This window comes from Microplitis mediator, chromosome 11 (genome assembly GCF_029852145.1).
Source record: "Microplitis mediator isolate UGA2020A chromosome 11, iyMicMedi2.1, whole genome shotgun sequence".
Taxonomy (NCBI): domain Eukaryota; kingdom Metazoa; phylum Arthropoda; class Insecta; order Hymenoptera; family Braconidae; genus Microplitis; species Microplitis mediator.
The window spans coordinates 6,370,747-6,383,471 of record NC_079979.1 but is presented as its reverse complement, the minus strand read 5'-3'; the positions used below and the strand labels follow the sequence as shown (position 1 = coordinate 6,383,471).

General features: G+C 30.2%; 1 protein-coding gene across 1 annotated transcript; it reads right to left on the bottom strand.

The window, feature by feature from the left end:
* Positions 1 to 6,483: 6,483 nt before the first annotated feature.
* LOC130677781 (uncharacterized) lies at positions 6,484 to 7,000 on the bottom strand. Its single transcript, XM_057484637.1, has 2 exons — positions 6,976 to 7,000; positions 6,484 to 6,884 (listed from the first exon to the last, which is right to left on the bottom strand). The coding sequence occupies exons 1-2, from the start codon at positions 6,998 to 7,000 to the stop codon at positions 6,484 to 6,486; spliced, it is 426 nt and encodes a 141-aa protein (XP_057340620.1).
* Positions 7,001 to 12,725: the final 5,725 nt, after the last annotated feature.

Sequence of the window (12,725 nt, the reverse complement as noted above, 5' to 3'; positions counted from 1 at the left end):
CACAAGTTATGTATGTATGTGAGTTTTTATAAATCTACCTTCCATTTCGGCTGCCGAATGGCCTTTTTTATTTTAGATTAGCAAGATACTATTATTCTGAAATACATTATAATAGATATTTTGTTTGGACTTCTGCGTAATTAACAATTTTAAATATTGTTTGTTGACATTTTTATCGACGATAAATGTTTAATGGAACAAAAAATTAAGTATATCTTGATATTTTAATTAACTAAGGGAAACAATATTGTAACGAATGTGAAACTGATCTTTTAAATATTTGAATAGCTAGAAAACAAATGCCTTCTTCTCTTGTTTTATAGATACGCGACAAAAGTCAGTCAGTCTTATATTGACAGTTAAACAGCAAACATTGTATCTCAATAAACTATATATTGCTCTTGCTTTCTTTTACTGCTGTTAATTGTGGTGTTATTATTTCTAATATAAGTGTGTTATCATTGTAGTGTATAAGTGATATTAATTTAAGATACCAATCACTACAATTTGGTGTCAGAAGTGCGCGTAACCTTCGTGTGTATTTACAAATATAAAATAAAAATAGCTGTCAAAATATTGCGATGCGACGAGAAAGGCAAAGATTTGAAACGATCGTGTTTTTGATATTAAAAAAAAGACGTAAATTCAGTGATCAATTAAACGAGTTTAGTGAAAACATATTTTTTTTAATTTGTGATAAAGTGCGCGTGTGAATTTAAATAAATTTAGTGATGAATTAAATAAGTTTTGTGACTATGTGTTATTATATGAAAGTGCGGGTAAAAAAATAAGTAAATTCGGTGATGAATTATAAAAAAGTTCTGTGGATATGTGTTTTAGTGTTAAAGTTCGCGTGGTAATATAAATAAATACGGTGATGAATTAATTATAATTTGTGAATATATTTTATAATATAGATCCCTAGTGCGTGTAATTAAACGAATTCAGTGATTAAATAATTAAGTTTTGTGAAAATATTTTTCTTAATCGGTGTCAAAGTGCGTATTTGAATTTATTTGTGTGACATACTGTGTATAAAAAAAAAAGTTCGGGATTAATGAATTAGTGGGGTGGATGTCAAAATCCCACACAGCCAAAATCCCACACAGACAAAATCCCACATCGCCAAAATCCCACATAGCCAAAATCCCACACAGCCAAAATCCCACATCGCCAAAATCCCACATCGCCAAAATCCCACATCGCCAAAATCCCACATCGCCAAAATCCCACATAGCCAAAATCCCACATACCCAAAATCCCACATCGCCAAAATTCCACATACCCAAAATCCCACACGAACAGAAACAGTTGGTTTCTTATGCCAACAATATCAAATGTTAAAAAAAAATCTGGGCGTCGGTTGACCCTGCGGGCCAGCCCCAAAACTTCCCGCTGTTTTCGAGCTCACGGAGCTTGAAAACATCACTGTGAATATATTTTCGAGCTCCTCGAGCTCGAAAATGCTATTACATGGAATCATTTTTTTATGAGCTTTTCAAGCTCTAACAAAATACGTTGTATGCTAGAGTTTGAAAAGTTAAGAATCGAAAATCATTAATGAAGAAGCGGCTTTTAAATTGTTATTATCGATTATGTTCTCTGAAATAAATTTGTTGATGCAGAAATCAATGTCAGTGATCAAAATCAAGATTTGAATGAGTTTTGACTTAGGTCAGAGCAATAATATATGGAATATCCGAGAAAAACATTAAAGACTGGGTTTTTAAATTTTTTGCTGACAATATGTTTAAAACTAAGGAACAAGTTACATGACATGATCTGATGATCGGAAGAGACTATAAAGAGAAAGAGTTGGTATGATTTCAGACACATTTTAGCACATTATATTTTCATTTATCTGGAAAAAATAACATAAATGTTATTTTTTTAAGTTTTTAGCGCCAATATCTTTTGAACTAATCAACCGATTTTGACGATTGAGGTGGCAATCGGTGCGTTTTCTTGAATTCTAGAGCTGATTGAATTTTGAAATTGATCAGATGAGTCACTTCAAAGATAATCGAAAAAATCCGTTTTTTATAATTTCTTTCGCCAACGATATCTCTCGAACAAATTAACCGATTGAGGTGGTTGAGGTGGCATTCGACGCGGCTTATAAAGTTCTAGAGCTGATTAGATTTTGAAGTCGATCGTTCAAGTCGTTTCTGAGAAATCACTAAAAAACTAAAAAAAAAGTTTTTTTTTTTCGTAATTCGCCAATATTTTCGAGTCTGCTTTATTAAATGATCTGAAATTTTTAGGAAAGTTGAGGGCCAACAAGCTCTTTCGATTGCCACCTCAACCATCCAAATCGATTCATTAATTAAAAAGTTACAAAGAGTTTACACACACACACACACACACACACACACACACACACACACACACACACACACACACACACACACACATATATACATACATACATACATACACGCGGACATCATTCTGAAAATAGTCAGAATAGCTTCCTAGGACCTCAAAACGTCGACATCTGATGAAAACTCGACTTTCGAAAATCGGGGTGAAAACAATATCTTCCCGAATTTTCGAAAATCGTCGATTTTCTTAGCGGGAAGTTAAAAAAATAGAAAAATAAAAAATCATTTTTCAGAAAACGACATTATAATTCTCTCGTGAAACTAATTAGATATTTTGGTTAATCCTGTCAAATACAATATTTGTGTTTTATTAACAAAGTAATTTAGACATCTTCTGTTAGATTTTATTCTGGATCTCTGCCACTTCATATATTTATAATTTAAATATTTATTTATATGGCTAAAACAATCCAACACTAGAGCTTTTCAAAAATTTTATTCATAATATGATTATAAAAAGGATTAAGACTATTAGCTACGATATTTTTACGTCCAATCGCAATTCAGATATTCAAAATGGAAAGTTTAGATCTTTTCAAATCAATCTTGATCCGATTTTCTAGGTGTGGACAAATGTGGATTTTTTTATATCTTTCTATTCTAAATTAGATCTAGAAAAACATAGGGGAGACCGGGGCAAGACGGCCCACCTAAGCCGGTTATTATTATTTGTGGCTTTCAACCATCAAGTCGATTTACTCTTGTCCAACTTGAACTCAATTTACCAAAATTTTGGTGAAGCTCCTGAAAAAATTTTTTTTTTTTTCGGGGCAAGACGGCCCCTCCGAAAAAAAAAATGAAAAAAAAAATTTTTTTTTTTTTAATGTAAAAAAATTTCCCGCGTAACAAATGTTTATATTTTTCTCTTCAAAAACTGTATTTACTTTAATATTACTCGAAATAACCTTTTTTGATATAATACGAGTCATTTTTTCACTTCTGTAGAAAATTGATTATTGGTTTTTTTAACTTTTTCAAATGCTCTATTTTAATCCAAATCCATATAATTAACCAAAAAATGATATTTCTATTAAATTAATCATGACTAGGTTATAATACTATGAAATACATTTTCTTTTAGAATTTTTGAGTGGTTCATTTTGCCCCAAGTTTCACGTATCGGGCTAAAAATGAGTAAATAATCTAAATTTGTGATAATCAAAAGAAAACAAGAAAAAAAAATTTTTGGTTAATTTTTGAGATGGGCCTTCTTGCCCCAGATGGGCCGTCTTGCCCCGATCTCCCCTACTTTTAATCATTCATGCAATATAAATGCTATCTTAGCACACGTTCTTTTGTTCGCAAAATAGCTGTTTTCCCATTCAACTGTTTCCACGATATTTGTGTGCGTTATACGATTATTTGCGTGCGACAAGTAAATTTGAGTGTGACAAGTAAACTTGTAGCACGCAAATTTATTTCTAGCCGCATGCAGATTATTGTTTAACCCACAAAAATGTTGTGGCAACAGTTGAATCAGCAAAAAACTACTTGGGGAACAAAACCGCGAGTACTAAAATAGAAATCATATCGCATAAATAATTAAAAAAAGTATGTTCAATTCGTGTGGTGTTGTGTTCACTTCACTCTCGTGGGCAATCGATAACTTACCTTACTAGTTGTACAATATACTATTTCTCAATTAGAGTTGGGACTAAATTCGATATACTTACGACTGTCAGGTAATGATTTTGTCTGATCGTATATATTGATATATTCATAATATAAGATTATATTGATTCATCATATATGAATAGATCCAAAAATTATTCAGATTTGATTATATTAAATTATATATACTAATCAAAAAAAAATTCCAAATTTTTGGGCGATTTTCAACAGGCCCTAACTTTGAGAGAAATGGTCGTACAAGAAATAAAAAAAAAAGGGAATTGTAGCTCCAGGTGTCTACTTTTTGGATTAGAACTTCCAAATTTTTTAGCGTCAGCGGTTTTAGAGTAATCTTAGAAAAACCAGCGACAAAAAAATTTTCAAAGTTTTTAAATTTTTGTTTTTTAGTCTTTGGGCGTGGAAAAATTTTTTTTTGCTTAACCACTATGAGGATCGGATATCTTCATTATTCAGCTTTAATTTCTTTCTTTATGGACCTTGATACGTTCATTTCTCGCTGAGATATCGATCATCAATTGGAAAAGGATCCTTTTGTCTTTGATTATCGATATCTCAGAAACCTATGATCGGTAAAATTTTTGTAAAGAAAACCAATTCATTGCCCTTTTAGAAAATTTATTCAGCTACAATTTTTACATTTTGTTTCTTTGTACGACAATTAGCTGCTGATATATCAGTCTTCAAGTAAAAAAGGATTCTTTTGTCTTTGATTATCGATATCTTAGCAACTAATAGTCGCATACTCATTCTGAATGTAGCTTTAGAAATTTGAATAAACACCCCACAAGCTCTACTTTGGATTTAAAAAAAAAATTTTTTCATCATCCTTGCTGTCAATTTGAAAAACTTACAAAAAATTGACTTTTTATGGTTTTTAAGCCAATCAACCGCTAGTTTAAAATTATTTATGGAAAGGTTAATGTTGCTTGGCACTTTTACAGCTTAATGTGGTCCCAAAAGCTATGTGAATTTGAAAATCAATCCATTGAACTGTTTCTCCGGACCGATTGCTCACAGTTTTATAAAAGAATTAAACGCACAAGTTTTGTTCCTTAAATCGCGTAATCATCATCAAAATAAAAAAAATAATTTTTTTTTAGGTTTTTTCACATGCTTACGTTTGTTATTCAGTAAATATAAAGTAAAGAGAAAAAGAAAATAAAATTTCTGAAAAATTTCGAAAAAGAAAAAAATTTCTGCTTTTTTATTTTTTTTTTATTTTTCTGAAATTTTTTTTTTCTTTTTCATAAGTATTCAAAAAAAATGTTAAAATATTCAATAATGAATATTATGAGTTATTTGGTAAGAATGAAATAAATTGTTACTTTGTTTTTTAATCACCAATATTTTTTAAAATAGATCGATCATAGAGTACCCTCAGCGCTATGGCGCTTGAGGTGAGCAATTATGAACCGATCCTCACGGTCAAGGTGGCATTCGATGCAGTTTTTTAGCGACTAACGTTGAAAAAGAACTATTATTAATTAGTTCAACGATTTGGATTTTAGTAGAAAAAAAGGCTTTTTTGCAATTCTTCCGACAACGATTTTTGTTAAACTAATGAACCGATTCCGATGGTAATGGTAGCATTTGAGCTGGTTTATAAAGTCTTAAAGCTGATTAGATTTTGGAATATATCTCCTGGTTAAACAAAACGATTTACTCAATGCCCGGGAAAAAATGATCAGATCTGATCAGATATGAACAGGCATGAGTCTTCAGGTTTGATCAGATATGAAAAATGACCGGGTTTGACCATATCTGGCCAGGCATGTTCAGGTCTGATCAAGTATGTTCATGTCTTTTCATGCTCATCCGGGTAAAAAAATTATAGATAAAAAATGGCCCTACATAATTATATAAAATTATGTATAACTATATACAATTATATATAATTATTTCTATAAAAGTAATAAAAAAAAAAATTCATGATAGATTTCTAGTCAACAAAATATTATATCTAATATATTTATCATTTATTTATAGTTATATTAAATTATATTTAATTATAAGTAAGTTAGTTATATTTAATTATAACTGAGATTTTAAATTTGATCCCATGTATCAAGCTGAATCAGACATGATCAGGCATGATCACATTACATGTGATCTGAGACATTTCTTGCTTTACTTCCCTTGGTGTGTAATATACTATTTTAATCTTTATTATTATTTATGAGTTACAAATAAATGATTTATATTATGGCCAAGTAAAAAAATCGAATTTGAGAAATAACGACCAACCTTAAACACACACATACCATTGTTACAATTTGACAAAATTTTTCTTTCTGGTTATATTTTTATTAGAAAAATTAGTTGAAACAATGAACTAAACAGTAAAGTCAATGGTAATTAAAAGAACTTTCAGATGCAACAAATAAAAATTCAGTATTATTTTCACTATTTTTTTTTTCTTAATTTAAAAACGATGAATTCATGTTTTATTTTTTAATACATTTAATTTTTAAATTGTTTCCATTTTATCATTGAAAGATTCCTCCCATCTCAGAAAGAAATCATCACTATCATTATCAGCATCCACAATTTTATTATTCATCACATTGTACTCATCCATCATAGTTTTATTATCATTATCACGGTCATTATCATCATCAATATTATCATTGTAATAATCAGTATCATTAGGAAAATTATCATCATCCCCATCATAACTATTATGACCATAGTTATCATAATTATCATAATCGTCATAACTATCAGTATCATCATCGTTTTCGTCATGGTCGTCGTCGCTGTCATCGATCCTGTCATTATCATCATGACTGTCATCATCTGTGACTTCACTTTCAGGAACTTTATCACCATTATCATCATTCTTACCATATTGAGATTCATCTTCAGAAGCTGAATTTTAAAATAACATTATTAATAATTATATGGTATATGAAGTGACGAAAGATAAAACAATATGACTGCAGGCCTGGGTGAAGTCTACGTTTGCTGAAAGTAAGAGCTGACATTATCAAAGTGCGTATTTGAATTTATTTGTGTGATGTACTCCATATAAAAAAAAAAAAAGAGTTCAGGATTAATGAATTAGTGTTGTGAAAATATTTCTATTAATTTGTGTTAAAGTGCGGGTATGAGTAATTACGTGTGATAAAAATATAAAATAAAAGTGATCAAAACATTAAACGAAGGGTAATCTTATTTTTTTTTAACAAAACAGTGAAGCCGGAAGAATATTTTATTAGCATCAATTGAGAAGTTAAAGTTGAATTGATGGACAACTCGAAATTCAGAAAGGATAAATTTGGTGATGTATCACTATTTAATAATAATTATAGTTAGATAAAATTAAAAAAAAAAAAAGTACAAATTAGCTAAAAATATCGTGACATCTAACCGCTCTTTTGTTTTGTAATCGATTGACGTAATTAATAAACCGGGTATATTTAATCATTTTGTGTTGAAGAACAAAAGATAACAAATTTTGTATAGATAGTCATTTTTAAAAATTTTTATCTGGGCTATGTAATACCTCAAATATCTATCGAGTTAATGAATATAGTTTTATACGGATGAATAGGAAAGTTTTGTGAAACTGCTGAGATTACTATCATGAGTTAAATTTAAAAAAAAAAAAAAAGAAAAGTCGATATTAACGGAAATAATTTTATTTATTTACTTCAATGCGATTGGGAGGGTCCTTATGAAATTGAAAATAGGCTAAATAATGTAGTTTATAGAATCAGAAAAATTTCCAACGGGAAATATAAAATCGTACATGTAAATCGTCTTGCGCCGTATTGTGATCAATAAGAAAAAATAAAAGAGAAGTCCGGCTGGGACCCTGAACGATCTCAGTGTAGACGTTGTAAAGGGTTCCCGGGATTCTGTAGTCAATTAGTAAGTCTAGGATATCTTGCAAACTGATAGAATTGAAGATATCTGAACGACTGCTAAAGACTGGTATAGTCCTTAAGAGAAGTCTGGCAGTGGACCCTGAATAGCCACACTGTAGACGTTGCTGAAGAGTTCCCGAGATTCTGAAAGAACTCTGGCTGAGGGCTCTGAACGATCTCGGTGGTAACGTTGTTCAAGGGATTCCCGGGATTCTATAAGGTCTGGAAATGTTCTGGGTTTGAGTATATTAGCTGAAGGGAAGTCTGGCCGTGGGCCTTGAACGATTAATCGTTGCGGGGTTCCCGAGATTCCTCAGTCATTGATCGGAGGACTGGATACTTCTTTTGATCTAAGTGAGCTCAACGAGGGTCAAAAGTTTGATTCTGAGGACTTATCAATGGCTAAGAGCAACCTGACTGGAGCTTTGGGATCCATCCGGGGTTGACACAGTCGACATTTCTCTTTTGTTGATGGCCACGACTTCTGAGAGATAGATGGATGCCCTGGAGAGTTTCCGAGGAGCTTTTAGGGAGAAAAATGAAATTCGTTGCAACGTGTGTTATTCAGTATCATTGATATGTTAGCTATAGATGACATATCGGAGAATGGTCTGGATGAATCGAACGGCAGAACATTGAGCATTTAAGATCGAAAATTATTGAATTGATCACAATAAAAGTTTATAATGAACAACTGATAAATAATAGAATGTAATGATGAAATATGTTTAAATATGAAAGTTAATATAATGTTGGAGATACTCGTTTTGTTTTTTCTATTATGTGCAGATAATATTTCCAATTTCATTAGGAAGGAGAGAAGGAGTCCATTCCTAGTCCTTCAAGGAGGAGAGGAAGGAGTTCCTGTTCCCATCCCGTACCTGATCCCATTCCCATTGAATGTCTATTCAATCAAGAGGAGGGTTACATTTTAAATTTTATTTATTTGATTCGCTGAATAGGAAAATAGAGTCACGAGTATCGATTAACTTCTTAGCAGAATATTTTATTTTTTTATTATAAATTCTTAGCTCAATTAAACTATAGACTATTTTTTTATTTTTTTACTATCTTTACGTTAGCCAACAGGGTTGTTTTTGGGCTATGGTGTTTTTTTCCCTGTAGGGTGATAGATAGGGTGTGTTGGGACCATAGCGGAATCGAACGAAGATTGTAAATGGTTTTAATTTCAATTAAGTTCGATTCTTCCAACACAAATTTTATCGGGACGATAATTTTATTGAGAAGGGGGTAGTGTAACGAATGTGAAACTGATCTTTTAAATATTTGAATAGCTAGATAACAAATGCCTTCTTCTCTTGTTTTATAGATACGCGACAAAAGTCAGTCAGTCTTATATTGACAGTTAAACAGCAAACATTGTATCTCAATAAACTATATATTGCTCTTGCTTCCTTTTACTGCTGTTAATTGTGGTGTTATTATTTCTAATATAAGTGTGTTATCATTGTAGTGTATAAGTGATATTAATTTAAGATACCAATCACTACAATATTATAAATATCTGACAATCCAACCTTACTATGAATCCTGCTAAAATATATAAATTGTTATTTTCAACATTTTATTCATTTATAATTTTATTCTCAAATCCTATTCCAAATATATTGAACACTAATATTTTGACATTTTAAAACTAATATGAATATTCATATTGTTTCGGATGTTTGTTATTCGATACTGATAAAATTACACCTCACCAAGTTTCACAGACGGTGGATAGAATACTCATAAGAAAATAAAACACACTACAAAATATCTTCGGGGATAGAGGAATAAATCCATATGTTCGAGGAGTAATAACTTTAATATTATCAGTAATGTTTAAAAATTAATAAACACAAAGTAAGTAAGTAACGATACTAAGACAAATAAAAACATCAGCTGGTCGATAGAAAACATTACTGTATATAAAAATGCAAACAATCAAGTCTTTTTTGTTTAAGATCCAGTATCACAGATGAAAAAATATTCCTATCACTATAGTAATATCTTATATATGAGAGTGCGTCATTTCGGAGCAACATTTTTTTTTAAGTGCATGTGGAAAAACTCACAGTTCAACACAAAAACAAGTCTTCGCGCAAGAAAAAAAATTCTATGTCGATTACCAACCTAGATTATTGGAAAATTCCATTTCCCGTTCAAATAACACAGAAAAGTTTTTTTTTTTTGAACTTTGAGTATTCTTACCTCGTCAAAAAATCAATAGATCAAATAGACTGATACATATCGTTGTAGGAAATTGAACGCTTTACAAAAAAGGTCTCTTATCATTTTTCGATCAATCCATCTGTTCAAAAGTTATTAGAGCTCGAAGTGAAGTCGAAGATCATTTTACTTTTCCGGCGAAACTATCAGACTTATCACAAAATGTTTTGAGGTCTTTTATGTTGACAATTTTATTCTCTACAAATTATTGTTCGTAAAGTTTTTTTCAAATTCTGAAATGCTTTCTAGTTATTTTCAAGCTCTTGAAAAAGTAGTGTTCTGATCGATTTCAAGAGCTCGACATTGAAATGAAAATAACGCGAAAACAATGCGGAATTTGAAAAAACATTACTCTGACAAATTTGTAGAGAATAAAATTTTCAACAAAAAAGACCTCATAACATTTTGTAATAAGTCTGATAGTTTCGTCGGAAAAGTGGAAAGATCTATGATATAAAAATAAAGATCTATAATATAATATAAAAATGTATGATATGAAAATGATTAGAGTCTTTTTTTGTAGAGCGTTCAATTTTCTACAAAAATATGGATTAGTCTAATCGATCTATTAATTTGTTAACGAAGTAAAAATACTTAACGTTGAAAAAAAAAAAATTTTCCTGTGTTATTTAAATAACTTTATTATTTATTTATAATAATGTGATGGTTTACTTTATTAAGTATCGGTAATATCGAATTATTGATAACTGTTGATAATTAATAGATAAAAAAAAAATATATAAATATATACTTCATTAACTTCAGGACATGGTTGTTATAAAGCCACGCTCATTATTATACTGTTTTGGACTATTTTGGACTTGTGAGGCCTGGCCTCATAAGTTTCTGCGATTGAACATGTTCTATGAGGCCTAGGTGTACGAAAATCTTATTACTGTACATGGGTACTTGTGAGACCTGCCTCGTAAGTACCAGGTTTCTCTAAAGTATATGACTATTTATGAAAGTATATAAATTTATTCTAAAAAATATGGCAGTAAATCGTTATCAACATTATAACATAGGCTTATAATCCTCAAACAACAATTTTGACAATGATTTCTTATCAGTTACTAGCTATTTAATTACCATCTTACTCTAAGGTCTCATAACTACCAGTTATAAAATTTCAACACATATAATTGCTTTTATGTATGCATGTAGATTTTTTTTGTGCTTCTGTTTACATAACTTCAATCTGTTGTAAGGCTTAGATAAACAGTCTGATAACATGTATTTTTAAGGATTTTCCCGTAGCAAGTTACTGGTTTACATATTCTTGCAAATAACGATGATTATATTTTTGATTTCCAATGAGCTGACCTAGAAATCCTTACAGAAAATTATTTATTTTCCATTTTTTAAATATTTTTTTCTTTACGTATACGTTTTTTCTGTATAATATTCACATCACTGTCATACATTAGTAGCGACAAATAACCTACGATATCATAGTCTAAAGATGTTATTATTTCATCGTTATTTATTGTTTAGTTCGACATGGAAATGGAGAATTACGTTCTTAGATACTTATAGGGCCACAATTCCCTTATACTACAGAATAGAGATTAAAAAGCACATTTATGCATTGTCACTCGATATGTCTGACTTTTTACTTGTTCATCACAAAATATTACAAATTATTCATTCGCAGATCCATAGCGAAATTGATGTTTATGTTTTGGTCGACAACACATGATAGTAAATTTTTACATCTCTTTTCAATATTTCAGAGGGGTATTTGTCAGTACAGGCCTTGTTACTAATACGGCTTTCTCTGAGTACATTAATGTAAATAAAAACAAAAAACAGGATGATTCTAAAATATTCTTATTTAAACCGTAGTAAATATGATTACATCACCATTTCGCTCCCAAACTAAAAACTTGGCATAAATTGTTTCTCATTCAGTAACAATTCTATCATTTATGTATCCTGTAGCCTCATCACCATCAGTTTTCATCAAACTTAAATTAATATAAGAAATTCTCTGCATAAAGTTCAATTTACAAAAAATTACTTTCATTCGTAATTTACACTGAGCAATAAGTGATTAATACATAATGTTAAAAGAAATAACTTATAATACTTGTCCCTAAGAACCTCTGAAACTAATAAAGATGAAATTTTGTAATAAAAGTACATTTCAAATTTAATTAGATTAATTAGAAAATAATTGCGAATACTGATAATTTTATCGACAACAGGTTGTAAAATATAAAATTTTATAAATAAGTCTTAAGCATTCTGATTTCTGCTACTCACCCTCATCAAAAGGAGCAATTAAAAACGATTAGAAAAAAAAATTTTGAAAACTTTGATGCCAATGAATACTTTGAAAACTTTCGAATGGGCATTTAACATCGCAAATCGTTTTAAATTGCTATTTTTAAAAAAGGCGGCTTAAACAGAGAGACGGAATTTAAAATTTCAGAATCAACTTGCAGGCTCAACCAGCATCAAGATTTTTTTCTCAAATCACAGTAAAATCTTCATCTTAACACAACTTTGAATTTCATAATTTTCATGACTCAACTTCAACGTATTTTAATGTTGAAATAACTTGGCAAACAACACAATACATTGTGTTTTTTTGATCAGCAAGATA